At 43.7% G+C, this 23430-nt stretch overlaps 1 protein-coding gene across 4 annotated transcripts in view; it reads right to left on the minus strand.

The window, feature by feature from the left end:
- LOC135525157 (carbonic anhydrase-related protein 10) overlaps positions 1–23430 on the minus strand; it is a 323072-nt gene that overhangs the window by 174603 nt on the left and 125039 nt on the right. For all 4 annotated transcript variants that reach the window (XM_064952900.1, XM_064952899.1, XM_064952898.1 and 1 more), the window contains exon 4: positions 6547–6689. In XM_064952900.1, coding sequence (XP_064808972.1) covers positions 6547–6689 — 143 coding nt within the window. The remainder of the gene's footprint in view (positions 1–6546; positions 6690–23430) is intronic.

The raw sequence follows: 23430 nt of genomic DNA on the forward strand, positions 1-23430 counted from the left end.
TTTGGTTTCTCCACATATTATCCTCCACTTCACTGATTCAGGAGAGAGAGAGGGTTAAAGACAGATACTATAAGGAGGGTAAGATAGTGAGACAGTGAGAGAGAGAGACAAAGAGAACGACAGAAAGAGGAGAGAGAGGGAGGGAGGGAGAGAAGATTTAACTTCATCTCTGACTCCCTGATGGGTCGCTCTCCTCCACTGCTCTGTCCGTATCTCTACCTAATGAATAGTTAAAGGAAATGAGAGGACCCCTGAATGGAAGGCATAATTAATGGAAGGGAGACATGCATCAAGGTCATGTGTGTCGGACTGGAGGAATCACACTGTTTAAATTGTCAGTATTAATTGAATATTTGCTCTGCGTAGATGAGCCACAATTATTTGAAGAGGTTTCAAATAAAATTGAATCACTTTGGTACTGGGGAGGAGAAATAAGAGAAGGGAAAGGGAGATTGGGTTTGACATAATTGGACACACCTTTTTATCTCCCTCTTTCTCATTCTCTCTCTTTCTCGTTTGCATCCTGTCTGTCTGTCTGTCTGTCTGTCTGTCTGTCTGTCTGTCTGTCTGTCTGTCTGTCTGTCTCTCTCTCTCTTTCCTCTTTCTCTCTCTACGTCTCTCCATCTCGCCTCATGACTGACCATGCAATCAGAGGGATAATCTTTTCCTTAAGAAAAGAAAGAGCGAGAGTTGTGTGTGTTCAGCAGCATTGACAATGTGAAGTAGACTGTTCCATTGCAGACAGCTCTGATGCTTTCGAGAGATGGAGACACGACAGAGAACATTAACAGTCGGAGACAACAAAGTCCTAAATTACTTTTCACTTCTCTGTGTCTCTGAAAACTTTCTTTGACTTTGATGAATGAAAAAGTTCCACTGGAGTTTAGGGCAACCCTACAAAATTGTTCATAGAGGAAGGAACTTCTGTGACAACAGGAATCAGCTAAATGCACATAGCTGCCAAAAGGGCTCATGTTTGACAAGAGCAGTAACTACCAGGTCCTACATCACTATATCTTTGCCCTGTGTGCTGCTTCAAATGTAATACAAATCTCACCTTTATCTGAACCAAACCCACAGATGGGTAGTATGGCAGGTAGCCTGACGGGTAGAGGCTTTGGGCCAGTTAACCGAAAGGTTGCTGGATCGAATCCCTGAGCTGACAAGGTCAACATCTATCGTTCTACCCCTGAGAAAGGCATTTAACTCACTGTTTCCTGGGTGCTGAATATGTTGATTAAGGCAGCCCTCTGCACCTCTCTGATTCAGAGGGGTTGGGTTAAATGCGGAAGACACATTTCAGTTGTACAACTGACTAGATATCCCCCTTTCCCTAATAGAAGTTCCTGGTGCCATTTCAAAACATCTAAAACTCAAATGCTTGGGAGTTACATTCCCAACAATAATGACAGAGGTAATAGCATTGTTTAGCCACTGAATCTGATTACAGTTGTCCCTCAGGCCTCTTTTATCTATCTCCATGTCTATTTCTTTCTTTCTCTCCCTCCTCTACTGTCTACTATTTATCTTTCTCCAGTTAAACAGAGTAATTGTCGATTTCTCTCATGCCATTGGGCTAATCTGTATGGGCGCCCATGCCCCTGCAGCTCCTGCCACGGCCCTGGGGTAACCCTGTACCAACCCCTGGAATGTAAACACACCCTCATCATAGTAATCATCTCAACATGCAACCATGAGCTCTGGAACACAGCCCATCTGCACCCACCTCCCAATTGCTGTTCTCATATGGCAGGGTATGCATTTAGATACAACGCTGCGCTATTGTTGTCGGTACGCTATGGTATCTCAGTTAGCCACTGCTAGCAGTCATCACTGTTAACTAGGACATCAGCCAGCCTCAGCCCGGTCAATTCCTGCCAGTCTGCACAGCGCGATATCAACCCAGAGCATATGGGACTGATTTTTCTCTAACACATCTCCTGGATTCCTACCGCAAGCTCTGAACCTTTACACCAGATCGTCGCAGCTAGCTAGCTGCTATCCGAGTTGCTGCTCCTGGCTAACGTCTCTGTCCCAAAGCAAGGACCAGTTAGCCTAGAGCTAGGCCGATCTCCCGGCTAGCCGAAGAGATCCATCAGACAATTCCTGGGCTTCAATACCTCTTTCGCCAATTGGCCTGGAACCTTTGCTGCTGACACGGAGCCCTGCAGATCCATCACGACTGGTCTGCCGACGTAGCTGTTCGCGGGAGTTTCAACAGTCTCTCCCATTACGACATCACCCTGAGGACCATCTGCTAGCCTGCTAGCCATGGCCTGCTAGCTGTCTGAATCGCCGTGTCTCCAGCTCGCCTAGCTACACACTGGTCCCTATGATCACTCGGCTACACATGCCTCTCCCTAATGCCAATATTCCTTGTCTATTGCTGTTTTGGTGAGTGATTATTGTCTTATTTCACTGTAGAGCCTCCAGCCCTGCTCAATATGCCTTAGCTAGACCTTTTTTCCGCCCCAAACTCATGCAGTGACTTCACCTGGCTTAAATGGTGCCTGTAGAGACAAAATCTCATCATCACTCAATGCCTAGGTTTACCTCCACTGTACTCACATCCTACCATACTCTTGTCTTTAAATTATGCCTTGAATCTATTCTTACGCACCCAGAAATCTGCTCCTTTTACTCTCTGTTCCGAACGCACTAGACCAGTTCTTATAGCCTTTAGCCGTACCCTTATCCTACTCCTCCTCTGTTCCTCTGGTGATGTAGAGGTTAACTCAGTCCCTGCAGGCCCCAGCATCACTCCCATTCCCCAGGCGCTCTCATTTGTTAACTTCTGTAACCATAAAAGCCTTGGTTTCATGAATGTTAACATTAGAAGCCTCCTCCCTAAGCTTGTTTTATTCACTGCTTTAGCACACTCCGCCAACCCGGATGGCCTAGCCGTGTCTGAATCCTAACTTAGGAAGGCCACCAAAAATCCAGAAATGTCCATACCTAACTATAACATTTTCCGACAAGATAGACCTGCCAAATAGGGCGAAGTTGCAATCTACTGCAGAGAGAGCCTGCAGAGTTCTGTCATACTATCCAGGTCTGTGACCAAATAATTTGAGCTTATACTTTGAAAGATCCACCTCTCTAGAAACAAGTCTATCACAGTTACCACTTGATATAGACACCCCTCAGCCCCCAGCTGTGCCGTAGACACCATATGTGAGTTAATCGCCCCCCATCTATCTTCAGAATTCATACTATTAGTTGACCTAAACTGGGACATGCTTAACACCCCGGTTACCCTACAATTTAAGATAGATGCCCTCAATCTCACACAAATTATCAAGGAACCTACCAGGTGCAACCCTAAATCCGCAACCATGAGCACCCTATCATCCTGACCAAATTGCCCTCTAAATACACCTCTGCTGCCTTCAACCAGGATCTCAGAGATCACTGCCTCAATGCATGTGTGCGTAATGGGTACGCGGTCAAACGATCACCCTTCATCATTGTCAAATGCTCCCTAAAACCCTTCAGTGAGCAGGCCTTTCGAATCGACCTGGACCGGATATCCTGGAAGGATATTGACCTCATCCCGTCTGTAGAGGACGCCTGGTTGCTCTTCAAAAGTGCTTTCCTCACCATCTTAAATAAGCATACTCCATTCAAAAAATGTAGAACTAAGAACAAATAAAGCCCTTGGTTCACCCTAGACTTGACTACTGCTCTGGACCAGCACAAAAACATCCTGTGGTGTTCTGCATTAGCATCGAATAGCCCCCGCGATATGCAACTTTTCAAGGACATCAGGAACCAATATACTCAGTCAGTTAGGAAAGCTAAGGCTAGTTTTTTCAATCAGAAATGTGTTTCCTGTAGCACTAATTCCAAAACGTTTTGGGACACTGTAAAGTCCATGGAGAAAAACAGCACCTCCTCCTAGCTGCCCACTGCACTGGCGATAGGAAACACTGTCACCACCGATAATCGAGAATTTCAATAAGCATTTTTCTACGGCTGGCCATGCTTTCCACCTGGCTACCCCTACCCTGGCCAACATCTCAGCACCACCTGCAACAACTTGCCCAAGCCCCCCCGCTTCTCCTTCACCCAAATCCAGACAGCTGTTGTTCTGAAAGAGCTGCAAAATCTGTGTCCCTACAAATCAGCTGGGCTAGACAATCGCAACCACAGCTGGGCTATCCGCCACAATTGTTGCAACCCCTATTACTAGCCTATTCAAACTTTATTTCGTATCGTCTGAGATCCTCAAAGATTGGAAAGCTGCCGCAGTCATCTCCCTCTTCAAAGGGGGAGACACTCTAGACCTAAACTGTTATAGACCTATATCCATCCTGCCCTGCCTTTCTAAAAATCTTCGAAAGCCAAGTTAACAAACAGATCACCAACCATTTAGAATCCCACCGTACCTTCTCCACTATGCAATCTGGTTTCTGAGCTGGTCATGGGTGCACCTCAGCCACGCTCAAGGTCCTAAACGATATCATAACCGCCATTGATAAAAGACAGTACTGTGCAGTTGTCGTCATTGACCTGGCCAAGGCTTTTGACTATGTCATCATTTGACTACGCATTATTATCGGCAGACTCAATAGCCTTGGCTTCTCAAATTACTGCCTCACCTGGTTTACTAACTACTTCTCAGACAGAGATCTGTGTCAAATCAGGGGGGCCTCTTGTCCGGACCTCTGGCAGTCTCTATGGGGGTGCCACAGGGTTCAATTCTCGGGTGTACTCTTTTCTCTGTATTTATCAATGCTGTTGCTCTTGCTGCTGGTGATTCTCTGATCCACCTCTACGCAGACGACACAATTCTGTATACATCTGGCCCTTCTTTGGACACTGTGCTAACAAACCTCCAAAACAAGCTTCAATGCCATACAACACTCCTTCCGTGGCATGCTCTTCAACTGATTGCTGCCCGCACCCTCGCCCGTCTAGCATCACTACTCTGGACGGTTCTGACCTAGAATATGTGGAGAACTACAAATACATAGTGTAGTTGTCTGTTTAGACTGTAAACTCTCCTTCCAGACTCACATCAAGCATCTCCAATCCAAAATGCTGCCAAACATACCCTCGTAAAACTGACTATCCTACCCATCCTTGACTTCGGCGATGTAATTTACAAAATAGCCTCCAACACTCTACTCAGCAAATTGGATGTAGTCTATCACAGTGCCATCCGTTTTGTCACCAAAGCCCCATGTACGGGGCGGCAGGGTAGCCTTGGACTAGTAACCGACTAGTAACCAGAAGATGGCAAGTTCAAACCCCTGAGCTCACAAGGTACAAATCTGTCGTTCTGCCCCTGAACAGGCAGTTAACCCACTGTTCCTAGGCCGTCATTGAAAATTTGTTGAATTTGTTCTTAACTGACTTGCCTAATTAAATAAAGCTAAAAAATAAATTTGTATTTAAAAAACATGTACTACCCACCACTGCGACCTGTATGCTCTCGTTGGCTAGCCCTCACTACATATTCATCGCCGAACCCACTGGCTCCAGGTCATCTATAAGTCTTTGTTAGGTAAAGCCCTGCCTCATCTCAGCTCACTGGTCACCATAGCAACACCCACCCATAGTACGCACTCCAGCAGGTATATTTCACTGGTCATCCCAAAAGCCAACACTTACTTTGGCCGCCTTTCCTTCCAGTCCTCTGCTGCCAATGACTGGAACGAATTGCAAAAATCACTGACACTGGAGTCTTATATCTCCCTCTCTAACTTTAAGCTTCAGTTGTCAGAGCAGCTTACTGATCACTGTATTGTGTTATTGACTATATGTTTGTTTATGTGTAACTATGTGTTGTTGTTTTTGTCGTACTGCTTTGCTTTATCATGGCCAGGTCGCAGTTGTAAATTAGAACTTGTTCTCAACTGGCCGACCTGGTTAAATAAAGGTGAAATAAATCAAATTAAATTTAAGAAAATATATATCTATGTGGCTAATTCATGTGTCTGTGTATATGTGTTTGTGTTTACGCCGTTTTGTGGTTCTCCCTCACAACGGATTTCATATAAAATATATATTTTGTCCTGTATAGGTCTCTTATCCGGTAACATATTACTGTGTTTGTGTTGCGTGTGTGAACCAATATGTATTATGGTAATATCCAGACAATGTAGAGTTGATCCAATGCCATCTGTCTCTGTAAAAAAGGAAACTGTGACAAACAACCGACTTTGTTCACTGGGATAAAAAAAAAGTGAAGCGTTTAAGCCAGCAACATTGATCAGAGATCTGTACATGGCTAGTTGCCTAACAAACCATACAACAGTATAATAGAACCACACAATAGTCCCACAAACTCGAGGCTTCCCAAACAAAGCAGTGAGGAACCGACAATGCAGCGACATCCATCACCCCAGACAATAATGCTGGGTCTGAAATAGCACCCTATTATAGATGTAAAGCACTACCTTTGACCAGTGCACTATATAGGGAATAGGTTGCCATTTCAGACTCAGGCCCTGGTCAAAAGTAGTACACTGTATAGGAATATAGGAAGAGGGTGCAATTTGGTACACACTCTGAGAGTACCATTGTTGAGTGTATGTTTACCTTGCGTCCTCCCGTGTTGAGCCGGATGGGCGTGAGGAAGGGGTCAAAGATCATGTGGCTGGTCTCGATGTTGACGGGAGACTGCCTCTTCCCCACAGAGCACAGGTTCCAAGCTGAGTTCACTAGCCCCCAGAATGACGGCACTGCAACACACAGAGAAGTACAGACAAAACGGTTAGCATGTGTTGCTAACGATGGCGATGCAATAGGGCAGAAGTGGTTAGCATGTGTACTAAACAATGGCATTGAAATACAAAGAGGTGCAACACAAAATGGTTAGCATGTGTTGCAAAAGAGATAAGAGTGGCTAAGGAGGGTTTTGTTGTGTCTTTGTTAGGGCTACTCTATGGTGATGTGAAGTAAATTATCGGTCCTATGGGAGAGCGTAGATTACACATGTAATAGGGACACAATAAGTTAGTACACACACACAAAGACACACACAAAAAAACACACAAACACACACACACACACACACAGTCGTGTTTGAACTATCAAGTTTCAAGTTTTAATGGCACGTGCACAAGTATAGTGAAATGCCCTTCTTGCAAGCTCTAAACCCAATGCAGAAATCAATATCTATATAGGACAGAAAATGACATAAAATAGAACAAAAACATGAGAAATTCAAATCAGAAATAAGAAGAACATGAGAAAGGAAGAAGCTATATACAGGGTCAGTTCCAATACCATATTTATAATGTGGAGGGATACTGGAGTGGTATAGATAGATATGTGCAGTATAGGGGTAAGGTGACCAGCTATCATGATGTATGATAAACAGAGTAGCGGGAGCATATTGTGTATGATGAGTGTGTGTGTGTGTGTGTGTGTGTGTGTGTGTGTGTGTGTGTGTGTGTGTGGGTGCGTGTGTGCGTGTGCGTGCATAGAGTCCGTGCAAAAAATCTAGGGTCAACTCAGTCTGTGGAGCCAGTTTGTTGGCTATTTAGCAGTCTTATGGCTTGGGGATAGAAGCTGTTCAGGAGCCTGTTGGTGTCAGACTTGATGCACCGGTAGCGCTTGCCGTGCGGAAGCAGAGAGAACAGTCTATTTCTTGGGTGGCTGGAGTCTTTGAAGGGATATTTGGGGAGTTAAATGAACTTGTGGATACCATTTCTCTGTGTCCAGTATGAAGGAAGTTAGAGGTAGTTTCGTGAGCCAATGCTAACTAGCATTGTCACAAAGTCTGGAAGTCTATGGGTATCTGTTAGCATGCTTTCAGATACCCATAAACTTCCAGTTATTGCGCTAATACTATTCAGCAATTATGCCAGCGCTAGTTAGCTGCTTCCTTCAAACCGCAAGCAGAGACATAAAAACGGTATCCACGAGTTCATCTGACTTTGGGGAAGTAGATAAAGGTCCTCATTGTCAAACATTTCAAGATCTTCCTTTCAAACCGTCTGATATAGAGGTCCTGGATGGCAGGGAGTTCGGCCCCAGTGATGTACTGGGCTGTCTGTACCATCCTTTGTAGTGCCATGCGATCCAAGGCAATGCTGTTGCCATACCAAGGCAAGCAGTGATGCAGCCAGCCAAGATGCTCTCAATGGTGCAGCTGTAGAACTTTTTGAGGATGTATGTAGGTCACCCAGAAGAACCCCAAGCAGCAAATGGATATGAGCAGTTTCGTCATCCAGGCTTAATCAGAACAAAGTTAACAAACTCTAGCATCATCAGATAGCACTTCGATGCACTGCCGTAAGACTGGCAGGACACAGTGAGAGGATGACACTACAGGGAAAGTGCTATCTCTATATTAATCTCTCTCTCTCTCTCTCTGTCCCTCTCTCTACATCTCTCCCCCTCCCTCGCTATCTCTTTCTCTTTCTCCCCACTGATGTCTTATATAAGACTTGGCCACTGACGGCAGGAACTCTCATCCTGTGTAGAGGGAAGGATGTCTTCAACGTTTCTAGCAATTCACATGGATTAACACATTTCCGCTTAGAATCACAGCCAGGATTCCATTTAGAATCACATAAGGAACTCCACAAGGCAGTAGAAATATCATTTTTACTCTGTGAATTCCACTATTGGAAATGTCCATATACACCACAAAAGTATGTGGACACCCCTTCAAATGAGTGGATTCAGTCGCACCCATTGCTGACAGGTGTATACAATCGAAAACATAGGCCCATATGGAAGAGCTCAGTGACTTTCAACATGGCACCGTCATAGGATGCCACCTTTCCAACAAGTCAGTTTGTCAAGTTTCTGCCCTGCTAGAACTTCCAATGTCAATTGTAAATCCTGTTATTGTGAAGTGAAAATGGCAAGGAGCAACAACGGCTCAGCCGTGAAGTGGTAGTTCACACAAGCTCACAGAAGGGGACTGCAGAGTATTGAGTTCCAAATTGACTCCGGAAGCAACATCAGCACAAGAACTGTTCATCTGGAGCTTCATGAAATGGGTTTCAATGGCCGAGCAGCCTAAGATCACCATGCGCAATGCCAAACGTCAGCTGGAGTGGTGGAAAGCTTGCCGCAATCGGTACCTGCCTCAATGCATAGTGCCAAAGGTAAAGTTTGGTGGAAGAGGAATAATGGTCTGGGGCTGTTATTCATAATCACGGGCTAGGCCCCTTAGGGAAATGAAGGGAAATCTCAATGCTACAGCATACAATGATATTCTAGACGATTCTGTGCTTCCAACGTTGTGGCAACAGTTTGGGGAAGGCCTTTTCCTGTTTCAGCATGACAATGCCCATGTGCAGAAAGCAGGGTCCATACAGAAATGGTTTGCCGAGATCGGAGTGGAGTGAAATAGTCTGTAAACAATTGTTGGAAAAAATTACTTGTGTCATGCACACAAGTAATTTGTGTAATTTGTGCCAAAACTATAGTTTGTTAACAAGAAATTTGTGGATTGGTTGAAAAATTTGTGTATGTAAAAGTGTATGTAGGTGTATGTAAACTTCCGACTTCAACTCTCTATATTTTTTATTAGGTATATGATCACACTGGTAATAGACCATTTGTTGTATTACCTATGAGGCACAGCTAAGTGAGCATAATAGTGCTTCCTTTTGTTTTTGCTGGACTGATGGCCGACATCTGATGATCCGTCTGAGGGGAGCGAGCAGCGGGGAGGCTGCCTCTCACCCACCCCTCTGCCTTCCTTCTCTGCCTTCCTTCTACACAGTCTTCCAGCTGATGGCAAAACTCAAGTCGCACTGCATTATTTCTGCCTCATACACCAATTTATGTTATTACTCCAATGACTAGAGAAAGTGACATTTTCCCCGATATTAAAAAATACTCAAGGCTCTAATAATAACAACACAAGCTTATCGAAACACTTTTGCTACTCATTCATTGCAGCTGCAGTGCTGGTTGTCGCATGAGTGGAAGGAGGGAGAACACACATTTTATGGGTTACAAAGGTGTTGACAAAGTGTTGACAGTGATGAATAACAATTTTTAACATGAACTTACACATAAAAACAGCAGCTCTTTGCTGTATTGGTTGAGTCTCTCTCTAGTCATGGTTGTTCAAGACTTTAAATCTCAGTATCAACTTTGCTGTGCAGACACAGTGATCTGAGATATCTGATTAGCCAGCTGTAGGCCTATGGCTGCACTTGATTTGGTGTCTGGGCTTGCCGTGTAGGCGGAGTTCTACCCTTAGACATGAAATAGTTCAAAATGGGAACACCTTGGCTTCCGGGCACAAGGGCTGCTGAATCAAGTGCACCTACCGCAAACAGCGCAAAATGAAAAAAAGGCTTTGGCGTTGTTTTTTTTACAGAAATGTTTGGGGATCAACCAGGAATGCCTTGGGAGATCGACCACTCGATCACAATCGATTGGTTGGTAACCACTGCCTTCGAGGGACCACTCACATTGCTCACTATCAAGTCTGGTAGAGCAGCAATACATCATGGCTACGATTCTCCTCGTGTCTTTGGAAAAAAGGTGGTGCTGAATTTGACATTTCTGATGTCTCATGGTGAAAAGGAACTTCATTCTGAGGCATAATCCACTTTCCATGTGTATCTTGGAAAGTTTCCAAACATACAGTACGGCAGCTGTTGGTCACTGGCGTCATGTTGTCATGTTCAGAAACTTGGAAAGAGGAGAGTGGTGGAGGGTTGACATGTTATTTATGGTGGCACAACTAGGGCTGGCACAATTACAGTATAGTTGTGTAACAGGCGATTATGGATGAAGACCGTCATGAAAATAAAATAACCGACATAACCGGGGTTCGTTTTGTTTGTGGAACAAACAGCTGACTGAAGAGGTACGGCCGGGCAATTGTGTGGTTGAGGCCGTTTCTGCGGTTACATGGACTCTTTACATGATGAAACGGTGTTGCTAATCGCTGAAACAAGCAGAGTGCAAACGAGTCTTTGGTTACCTAGGTAACACCCCCCTACCTCAATTTGTTGTTGTTGTTTTTGCAATTTAAACGATTATAACGGTCATTAGGCTGACCAATAACTGTCATTCAAAATTCCATGACCGCCGTAAGAGCGTTCAAGTATCAAACCCAGGACATATGTGTGAATCAGGACAATGTTGGCTGACAAGACAGCAATGGCAGCGTTGGCTGAGCTAAAGCCCATGTACAACCCCAGAGTGTTTCACTGAAATGGCTTCTCCTGCACCTGCTCAACTCACTGAACACCCTTTGGACTCGGACTGGACAGTGTTTAGTGAAACTTCTGTAGTTTATCTGTAAGAGCGGTTTAGCATGATGTGAATTAAACATGAGCATTTCCACTACACACTGCAGCCCAGCCATCTTTCACCAGTCAACAAAACCACCTGCTGTCCAATATACTACACACACATACACACACTACAACCCAGCCCTGCTGTCAAAACCAAATTACTCCAGCCTGCAAAATTGCCAGGAGGGGGAAGAGGGGAAAACAACACAATGAAAATACATTAGAGAGTTGGAGAGTCATCTCTTGTTTAAGGTACTATTGAATTGGCAGTAATGTCTTTCCTGTGAGACTCAGAGAGGGAGGATGAGAGAGGGAGAGAAGGGGAGGAAGTGGGCGGCAACCACGCTCCAGATGCTAAATCCTTCCGAGAAATGACAGGAAATCCATGTGTGGAGTGAGTGTACATGATCAATCCATTGATCCATGCAAGTGGCTACCAGGGCAGGGAACACCCGACACCCTTGAACATAGGCACAAGCAGCCGTGTCAATAGCCCAACAGGACCCTTCACTGGCTTCGCTGCCTTCCTATAGCCCCTACCTCCCATATATCAGGCCGTCTGTTGCCGCATATTAACCTCACTTTCATTTCTTATTGGCAAGCTGTAAAAGAGGACAGGGATATTTATGAGCTGGCCTTTAGCCGCTGGATGGAACATACTGTAGGTGCTGTGATGTGTGGAGGGAGAGGGGATGTGTCGGCCAGTTCTCTAGGACCTGTCGATAACTTCACCTTTTTCAGACGACTGAACATGATGGAATGAAGATTTGGCCAGGGATAACCTGCGTAAATGCGGACTGATCTTCGGGAGTTAGCTTTAGGAGCTTTATCATTCATTATTCAATAGCTCTATAAGGACTCACCCTGTGCTTTTACTTTGATCCTTTATGTGTGATTTTGGTATGCAGAGAATAATAGGATTTCATGACAGTTGATTCGATAATTAACTCACATAATCATATAGCGAGGCATATAATCCTTCCGTTCATCATTGCCTTCCATACAGTCATTTCCTCTCACTTTCACTTCTTTCCCTCCTTCCCTCCTCTCCTCTCCCTCCTTCCTTTCCTCCTTCAGTCAGCTAATCACCAATCAGCCCACCTGTAAACCACCACCTATCCACCAATAGATAACATGTACTTAGTGTAGTTTCTCAGCTGTGTATACCGGCTAATTAAGGTGACAGCAGCCCTGGAAGGAACAGGGTTATGCGTTGACTATGGGCCGTTCCGGTGGTTTTATTTGGGGTTGAAGAGGGTAGAGATCAGGGCAGAGCTCTGGGCCTCGGGGGTCTGAGAAGAGAGGAGACACTACACAATTAGACCCTCCTCTACCACGGACAACAGGAACCAGTAAAGCTCTGCCTGGAGGAGAGTGCATTAGAGGATGTTGCTGTAAGTAAAGACATACACAGAGACTATGCCCACACACACATCATGTATACAGTGCCAACGTTCATCAAAATTGTTAAAAGTATTTATTGTTTATTCTACTAAATGCAACAGTTGGATAATGGATGAAGATACTCCAAACTTGTATAATTGTTTAAATCCATCAGATTTACTGAATTATAGCAGATAAAACATTTTATTGGCAGGGACAAATAATGAATGGATTTTAGGGATTTTGGTGGGAATTCATCTTTACAATTTACTGTCAAATTTCACTTTTATTTTCTTAGAATGCATATATACATTTTCTAATGGTATCAGGTATAGTTTTGTGTTAAAAAATAAAGAACATGATAGGTGTCTAATTTGCATAAATATGTGGGTGTATTTTTGCAAATATGAATAAATTAACATAAAGGGGTGGAACAGGGCTGCAACCACCAATAACTTGCTCTGTCTAGGCCTACCTGCACTCACCGGTGCTGTCTGGACTGCCTCATTAATTACTGTTGTTGTCACGTTCTGTTGCATAATTCAAGTTTGTCAATAGCAGGATATCCTGGGATTAAAAATCAACATGCTTGGCTCTAGATTACACCTATCTGTACATACTATACATTGTATGTGAAATCAGACATAATATCACGATAATCCGAGTGTTCATTGTTGGAAGTTACTTTCATTTCAGTGCATCTCATTTCAACTGTATTAAATGATAACCTTTTTCAATTCCACAAAAAATGAACACCCATCAAATTAATGTTATCCTTCTTCTCTTTCTGTTGATGTAAGTGTTGAGAAGATGAGTTAAATGCCAGACTAAGCTTTACCGTTCTTATTGATGCAACGGAAAGACAATGTATTCCATTGAGCCCATTACAGCCATGACATGCAATCACTTCCATGTTCGTAACAGCATAGCGGATCCCTTTTTGGGGCTATATGGAACCTTTTTTTGAAGGTTCTATAAAGAATCATGCTCATATGGTTCAAAATGGAACCGGTTTAGTACTATAAATAACCCTTTTCTAAGGTTCTATATATAGCACACAAAAGTGTTTACGCTACGGTTACAACCCTTTTTATGCGCTGTAGAATTTTTTTGAATGGTTATTTACAGTCCCTTTATGGAGAATGGTTCTATAAAGGACCTTCGTTCATATCAAAGGTTCTTTGTACATCCTTTCGAAGAACCATTTAGAGGTTTTTATTCTGGTTAGCCATATTATATTGTTAAAATTCCATAGGTGTTATTATTGTTTAAATTGACATGTTGAATTAGGTGTTCTAACTCTGGAACACCTAGAAGTCAAGGATAGAATTGAGAACCACTGATTTTGGAAACAGTTCTCAATTGATACAAGGCCATACTGTACTTGAGTCTTTCACAAGACACTGTCACTGTCCATAGTCACATTTAACATGTAATCACAAAACACAACAGATTAGATAAACTGGAATGACACTCACTCATTGTTTCACAAAAAGGGCTTTGAGCAAACCACACCCCTAAATACATTTGAGTTATAACTAAAAGAAGAAAGAACCCTTTTCTGAACTGCAAAGAACCATTATGCAAGAACCGTTATGGTAATGAGTGTCTGGGAGTAGCATTAAAGAGAATGTCAAAATTCCTCTGGCTCTCGACTTGAAACACCGCCTCTCTCTGCTCCCCATCCTGCTCACAAAATGGAGGACATTTTGCGGAGAGGGTTCGTTGCTGTTCTGAACAGAATGAGACGTGTTCAAATCCTGACCGGGTGCCACGGAAGAAATACAATATTGAAATCCTGTCAACAGTGCAGTCACCAGGTCACTCAGGAAACAGGGAGTTAAAACACAGTCAAAGATACTTTTCTGGTAAGTACCTACATTTTTACAACATTTTTTAACCCTTTCCCAAACATTAACCCTTCAGGGATGTGTTTATCCAAACTGTCTACGTCCAAAAATGTATGGAAAAAAGCTTTCAGTATAAACTAAAACGACTAAAATCAAATGTAAAGTATGTAGAAAAGACAATGGGCCTACATATGATGTAATAGTATGATGATTGAGAACTAACAATCACCAAAATAAAAGCTAAATAGTCAGGGGAATTGAACAGTCCAAAAACAATGATTTAACAGTATTTATTTTGTTATTAAGTTTGAGCCAAAGAACACATGGAAACTGCATAGAATTGCAGGAAAATCTTTTTTTTTAAGCAAAATGTTCTCTCAGCTTCCATGGCAAAATGTGCAGAATTGCAGGAAATTAGCTATAAAGCTACAAAAATGTATCTCGGCTCCATGGAAAAGTTCAGAGAATTGCAGGAAATTGGTTTAAAAATGCAAAAATTAATAATAATTATAAAAATGTAAAAAATGTAGGCCTAATTGTTATTTTATTTTAATTCATCCACGCTGACTGCGCCCAATGCCATGCCCCTTGCCAACGTTGGCCCTTTTTAATGTAACCGGTCGGAAAGAATGTTTTAACCCTGTCAAAACCTACACTGAGAAATGTTATGTTTGGATCAACAAAATTTGACATTAGGAGAAAACTGGTTAAATGTCCAAATCTGAAGTCAAATCGGTAACACTGTGAGATCTTTTTGCAGCACTACATGAATTTAAATGTATCTGATGTTGTACAGCATGTCTAGGCATTTTGCTATGGCAACCTTTATTCAATATTCAATGCAAATTGAACTCTTAAGGAACATCTGAGGATGTAGGGGGAGTGAAGGACATGAATGAGTAGCAGTACTCTGATGGCAGTACACTGATAGCTAACCCATTAGCCAGTCAGTGCCTTTACTTTCACACACACTCATTAGTCCAGATCATCAATAGACTGCTTGTATCAGCTGTATCATTATGGCTAACGGAGCTAGCGCTGGCGCCACTAGCTGACGGTAAGCGGAGGGGACGGTAAATCATTGGCCTGCCATCATGACAAAGGTAAATACCTCAGGTATTAAACACCTCCATAATAAGGAGAGCATGAGATGGGCTGTGTGTGTGTGTGTGTGTGTGTGTGTGTGTGTGTGTGTGTGTGTGTGTGTGTGTGTGTGTGTGTGTGTGTGTGTGTGCGTGTGTGTGTGGCCCTACTCTAAATGGCCAGTGACAGTAGGTGATGTTGGTGCTCGTCCTCTGATGCTAGTGTAATGCTGCCGGCCTATAGCACTGCTCTGTGGGGCTCATTAGCTTTGCTTGTCAGAGGAACAATAAACATGTCTATCAAGCTAACCCCTCCTGTCACGTTGTTAATGGACCTGGATATACAACCTGGCGGCTAGTGTAGAGAGAGACACACACACGCACATGCACAGGGACATAAGCAAGCGCGCATGCGCGCGCACACACACACAGGCACGCAGGCACTCTCACATACATTCTCTCTCACACACACAAACACACATGCACTCACACACATGCACACACAGGGTCTGCATATTTAACTTGCTGGTTGCCAACAAGGGCCACTGGGGCCCAATAACAAACATTATCGTTTTGAGGGAGTGAGATCCTGGGACCACAGGGTTTGTGGCTTGCACAGCACCACTGCTCAGCACCATGGAAAGCACCCCTCCCTACAGCGCCACACTCTTCAGAGCCATGGACAGCTCCATTTCGTACAGCGCCATGCTATTCAGAACCATGGGCAGCTCCATTTCCTATAGCCCCACACTGGTCGTACATTGGTCAGAACCATGGGCAGCTCCATTTCCTACAGCGCCACGCTTGTCAAAACCATGGGCAGATCCACTCAAAGCTCCAGTCACTGCAGCCCCACACTATAGCAGCACACCAATTCACAGCAGCTTTCCTCCCTTGGTGGCCTGATGAATCCTCCGTAAACATGCACTTTCTCTCTTGCTGTCTACAAAAGCATGTTCAAGCATTTCCAAGCATGTAGGCTTTATTACCCAGGGTCATGCTGGTCTATGGCTGAGCTCCACATCTATAGAACTTTAATATAACCTACAGATACACTGACACAGATCTGACCCAGGTCTTGAAATTGTCTATAAGTCAAATGTACGTACATACAGGTCTTCTGGGAAAAAGCCTGGAAAAAAGATTTGGGCTAAAGGCAGATTTTAGCTCTGTAATTCAAGTTTGTATTTTTTCAAAGTTCTCTTCATTGGACTAAAACAGGAAGCTGGATTTCATCCCCCCAAAACAAATTCCAAGCAGAAAGAAAAAAATGACCATGCTAATCTCTTGGTTAAGAGCTAAGAGTCTGATAAGGTTCGGTAATAGAAATCCCTGACTTCTCTTTTCATGTCCTGAAATAGGGATTTACATGGTATCACACAATGGCGGTCAGTACTATTTTTTTCAGGGCTAATCTTCAGTGGAGAGATATTAATAAGAGCTAATGTCTGTCTCCTCTATCTACTTCAGTGGGCAGTGATTGGGTGGAGTTAGTGACATGGAGTTAAAGGAGAGGAAATCAAGAGACTTTTTTTGGAGGATCACTTTTACACACACAAACACGCGCACATACGCACGCACGCACACACACACACACACACACACACACACACAGTGACAGATACACACACACACACACACACACACACACACACACACACACACACACACACACACACACACACACACACACACACACACACACACTGACAGATACATCATGGGAAGGAGAGTGATAGGGGGACAGGTAAAACTACTCACCTGTCCCTAGATAATAAACTGCTCACCACCATGGATAGCCCTACAAGCTCCACTCACTAGAACGCCAAGCTGTACAACACCACTCCCTTACAGCCCCACACTGTTCAGAACCATAGATAATTCCAGTCACTGCAGCCCAACACGGTACTATAGCAGCACACCATTTTACAGCAGCTTTACTACCTTGGTGGGACCCGCAGGTCCCGACAGAGATTTTTCAAGCAGCAGGCGGGAGCGGGCGGTCAGAGTGCAAGTGTCCTCTCTCATCATTGTTGCTGCTTCAAGTTCAGTAGCCATACGTGCGAGATCAGGTGCACGTGTGGTCTCAATTAAATAAGAGTAGACTATGCATGGGCAGAGAAGCACAGGGAGTTATCTTTCAAGGAAATGTACTTCCTAAATATAATTAGGCTAAAGTTTACTGCAGTGCATTGAAAAAAAACATTGCTGACCCATATTATTATACCTATTTCTTCATTTATTTTTGGACATTTTGATATTGCCTATATGGAAAAACATTGCTTGTACCATGGCTGGCACGCTAGCTGTGTCACATAGCTTACGCCTAAAATATCATTGCGGGACTGCGGTTGGGTTTACGACCAGTTCTTGCGGGAGCGGGTGGGTGTCGGACAGAAAGCCAGTGGGAGTGGTATGAAAAGCGGCGGGTGCGGTCGGGAGCGGGTGGGTGTTGAACAGAAAGCCAGTGGGAGTGGTATGAAAAGCGGTGGGTGCGGTCGGGAGCGGGTGGGTGGGTGTTGAACAGAAAGCCAGTGGGAGTGGTATGAAAAGCGGCGGGTGCGGTCTGGAGCGGGTGGGTGTTGAACAGAAAGCCAGTGGGAGTGGTATGAAAAGCGGCGGGTGAGGTCGGGAGCGGGTGGGTGTTGAACAGAAAGCCAGTGGGAGTGGTATGAAAAGCGGCGGGTGCGGTCTGGAGCGGGTGGGTGTTGAACAGAAAGCCAGTGGGAGTGGTATGAAAAGCGGTGGGTGCGGTCGGGAGCGGGTGGGTGTTGAACAGAAAGCCAGTGGGAGTGGTATGAAAAGCGGCGGGTGCGGTCTGGAGCGGGTGGGTGTTGAACAGAAAGCCAGTGGGAGTGGTATGAAAAGCGGCGGGTGCGGTCTGGAGCGGGTGGGTGTTGAACAGAAAGCCAGTGGGAGTGGTATGAAAAGCGGCGGGTGTGGTCGGGAGCGGGACGAAGAAATCAGTCCTACGCAGACCTCTAGCCTGAAGAATCCTCTCTAACCATGCTATTTCTCTCTTGCTGTCTACCAAAGCATGTTTAAGCATGTCCAAGCATGTAGGCTTTATTGCGTCTGTGGATAATCTCTTTTATCCAGCATCATGCTGGTCTAGGGCTGAACTCCACCTCTACAGAAGAGGAGGAGGAACTTTAATGAAACGCACACATCCACTGACACAGATCTGGAAATTGTATACTAATCAAATGTACGTACACTACTGGTCAAATGTTTTAGAACACCTATGCATTCAAGGGTTTTTCTTTATTTTCACTATTTTCTACATTGTAGAATAATAGTGAGACATGTAAACTATGAAATAACACATGTAGTAACCAAAAAAGTGTTAAACAAATCCAAATATATGATATATTTGAGAGCCTTCAAATAGCCACCCTTTGCCTTGATGACTGCTTTGCACAAACGTGGCATTCTCTCAACCAACTTCATGAGCTATTCACCTGGAATGCATTTCAATTAACAGTTGTGCCTTCTTCAAAGTGAATTTGTGGAATGTATTTCATTTTAATGCATTTGAGCCAATCAGTTGTGTTGTGATAAGGTAGAGGTGGTATACAGAAGATAGCCCTATTTGGTAAAAGAACAAGTCCATATTATGGCAAGAACAGCTCAAATAGGCAAAGAGAAACGACAGTCCATCATTACTTTAAGACATGGAGGTCAGTCAATATGGGAAAGTGCAGTCGCAAAAAACCATCAAGCGCTATGATGAAACTGGCTCTCATGAGGACCGCCACAGGAATGGAAGACCCAGCGTTACCTCTGCTGCAGAGGATAAGTTCATTAGAGTTACCAGCCTCAGAAATGGCAGCCCAAATAAATGCTTCACAGAGTTCAAGTAACAGACACATCTCAACATCACCTGTTCAGAGGAGACTGCAGTGAATCAGGCCTTCATGGTCGAATTGCTGCAAAGAAACCACAAGATTTGGGATTTGCTTGGGCCAAGAAACACGAGCAATGGACTGGGGGAAATTTGTCCCTTGGTCTTGAGTCCAAATTGGAGATTTTTGGTTCCAACCGCCATGTCTTTGTGAGATGCGGTGTGGGTGAACGGATGATCTCTGCATGTGTATTTCGCACCGTAAAGCATGGAGGAGGGGGTGTTATGGTGTGAAGGTGCTTTGCTGGTGACACTGTCTGTGAGTTATTTAGAAATCGAGGCACACTTAATCGGCATGGCTACCACAGCATTCTGCAGCGATATGCCATCCCATCTGGTTTGGTCTAAGTGGGTCTATCATTTGTTTTTCAACAGGACAACGACCCAACACATCAAATCTCAAACTGCATTGGTCACATACTCATTGTTATTAGATGTTATTGCGAGTGTAGTGAAGTGCTTGTACCACCAGGCTGTGTAAGGGCTATTTTACCAAGAAGGAGAGTGATGGAGTGCTGCATCAGATGACCTGGCCTCTACAATCCCCCAACCTCAACCAAATTGAGATAGTTTGGGATGAGTCGGACCTCAGAGTAAAGGAAAAGCAGCCATCAACTGCTCAGCATATGTGGGAACTCCTTCAAAACTGTTGGAAAAGCATTCCAGGTGAAGTTGGTTGAGAGAATGCCAAAAATGTGCAAAGTTGTCATCAAGGCAAAGGGTGGCTATTTGAAGAATATTTGACTCTCAAATATAAAATATATTTTGATTTATTTTACACTTTTTTGGATACTATGTGATTCCATATGTGTTATTTCATAGTTTAGATGTCTTCACTATTATTCTACAATGCAGAGAATAGTGAAAATAAAGATAAACCCTTGAATGAGTAGGTGTTCTAAAACTTTTGTAGTGTACATACAGGTCCTCTGGAATAAATCCCGGAATAAAGATTTGGTGTTAAAGCCAGCTTTTAGCGCTATAATTCTATTCTTTTCCCCCCCCCTTCCTCCAATTCTCTGCATAGGCCTAAAAAAGGAAGCTGAATTTCGCAAAAAAAAAAATTTCCCCAGGAAGAAAGAAATAATGAACCATGCTAATCTCTTGGTTAAGAGCTAAGAGTCTGATAAGGTTCTGTAATATAAAATCCCTGACTTCTCTTTTCATGTCCTGAAATAGGGATTTACATGGTATCACACAATGGCGGTCAGTACTATTTCTTTCAGGGCTAATTTTCAGTGGAGAGATATTAATAAGAGCTAATGTCTGTCTCCTCTATCTACTTCAGTGGTCAGTGATTGGGAAGAGTTAGTGACATGGAGTTACAGACTGGAGAGGGAATCAAGGGACTTTTTTGGATGATCACATTTGTACACACACACACCGGCTCACACAGACCTTTCACTTCTCTTATATCTTGTATTCTCTACTTAGCTAGGGGGTTGGCAGGCACATGCACACACACGCACACACACGCACGCACGCACGCACGCACGCACGCACACACACACACACACACACACACACACACACACACACACACACACACACACACACACACACACACACTTTCTCTCCTAATGAAGGGATGTGGGAATTAGAGCCTAAAGTATACCCTTTTCACTGGCAATAAGAGCAGCATCCTCCACTCAGACTGACAGGAAGACAGAAAGACTGGAACACATAGACCTCTCTCATCAGTTCTCTCACACCCACCAACACACTGCAGCTTGGACCACGGCAGTGTTTCCCAATCCGGTCAATTGTTTGCTAAATACTTTCAATGCCCTAGCAGTAACACTGACATGCATCAACAACAATATTAATCCTATTTGTATTCAACACTTGCATGGACACAACACTCAGAATTACATCTGTGTCGGATCTGAGAAGCAGCACACAGCTTGTAATGACTCTGGGCAACGGACTGTCCAGTCTAATGCATTTTCATTATTCAATTTCTTTATTTAATTGTTTAGGATCTGAACACTTAAATAAACACTTTTCTGTAACACTTTTTAAACGTGCCAAGGCATTTAGAATTTAAATGAAAATGACACATAGGGCTGGGGACAAGAATCGAGGTTGAAATGTTTTTCCATTTTTATGAGTGTTTGTCTTTTTGGTCTTTTTGGTCACACACAGACACCAAGCCCCTCCCCCTGCCACGCACAACAACAACAAAGACAAAATATCACTTCTTCCTCTCTGAGAACAAGCACATGCTATTTGCATTTGAGGTTTGGTCCGACAAATCGGTCATAGGAGCACAATAAGACATTACTTTACTCAACTCCCAAAGTTAGACCAGAGCGGACCCTACTAAGACGGGAGCATCAATGAACGTGGCTTAGCTACTGCCATGCGCAGCATTAGCATTTTAGACACAGAGTGTGCTAGTTGTCTCGTCTGTGTTTTATAAATGTGCCCGACCGACTCAAATTCGTCTTATGTAGCAAAATTTGAAATTGTGTTTTTTTTACATTGGATCAAAGTAGAGACTCAGAGCTACAAAATGGTATAACATACACTACATTTGAGGAACAATGGGAAAGTCATTCTGCTTTGAAAGTTGATAAACTTGTAAACTCACCTTTGAGAAAATGACCTGTGAATTGTTTTGGTACTACTACTGGAGAGCCCTTCTTTGCCTACACCTATTAAGCATTGTTCATACCCTCTTCAGCTTTAGCCCCACCCACCTCTTTAAGGTGTGATCCGAGTGTTCTGTACGAACAACAGCAGTCAAACACCCAAGCTAACTTGCTAGCTACTTCTAGACACAAGCGAGAAAACAGCTCGCTGAACAGTAATCGCCCTAGTAGAGTTGGTTAAGCTGTTATGTTATCCAGATAACTGCAACTGTGCTGTCAGATTGGCCGTTAGTAAATTCAGAGCGTTTCGCTCTCGGAGCATTCAGAGCGCATACTGGACGCTCTGGCTGTTGAGTAGGGTTGATGCGAATGTTCTGACCTCACAACGGCAGTCAAGCACCCAAGCTAAAAAGGTAACATTGGCAACCTTGCTAGCTATTTCCAGACACAAATGAGAGAGAGAACACCCTACTCTGACCATTTTACTCACCTTAGCAGAGCTGGTTAGGCTGTTGTCATGTTATCCAGAGTGTTGGTGACTGTAACTGTGCTGCTGGCAACAATTGAACTATGCTTTTTTGCCGATGACACCGGCAATATTCAACGGATGTTGAGCGTTCGTAAATTCATCAGGTATTCTGCGCTCTGACACACTCAGACGAGAGTGCTCTGAAATAAGAGTATATGGCCAGACTGAATTTACGAACACATCCAAAATGGTTACTTGCATAGTGGAGTATTTTGTTAAAACATGTAGCTAGCTAGCTAGGTAAACAAAGAACCACAATCCCAACTCATGACGTTACTACCCTTCATGAATCTGCAGGTAGCTACCCAACCAGGTTTAATGTTAGCTAGCTAACATTAAGCTATAACCAGACAAGCAAACGACTCTGAGATACAAATAATAAGATCATACATGTAACGTTAGCTAGCGATAGGCTGGACAATAGAACAAGTCAAAATTCACCCAAGGCTGAAAAATGGCAAAAGAATGTTGGCTAAGCTGGAACACTAGTGCGAGCCCATAGCAAATAAATGGAACGATCACAGAGCCTCTTCTGACTGTAGTGACGCTTAGAATTCCATTTTGCCTAGATGGCACCAAAAAATGTAGTCCTTTTTATTTTACCACTACAATCTGTTCTTTCAACGAAACTGGAAAATACCAACTTGTGTAGAAAGTAAACATCCGACAATCGATGGTTCCAAGTGTGTTTATGTCTGCATAATTAGGAAGTAGGGAAAAAATTGCAACTTTTGACTACTGTAATTTCCGGACTATAAGCCGCTACTTTATTCCCACACTTTGAACCTCGCGGTTTATACAATGACACGGCTAATTTATGGATTTTTCCCGCTTTCACAAGATGAGCACCGTCACATAAT

Source organism: Oncorhynchus masou, chromosome 31, assembly GCF_036934945.1.
Source record: "Oncorhynchus masou masou isolate Uvic2021 chromosome 31, UVic_Omas_1.1, whole genome shotgun sequence".
In the NCBI taxonomy this organism is placed as follows: Eukaryota; Metazoa; Chordata; class Actinopteri; order Salmoniformes; family Salmonidae; genus Oncorhynchus; species Oncorhynchus masou.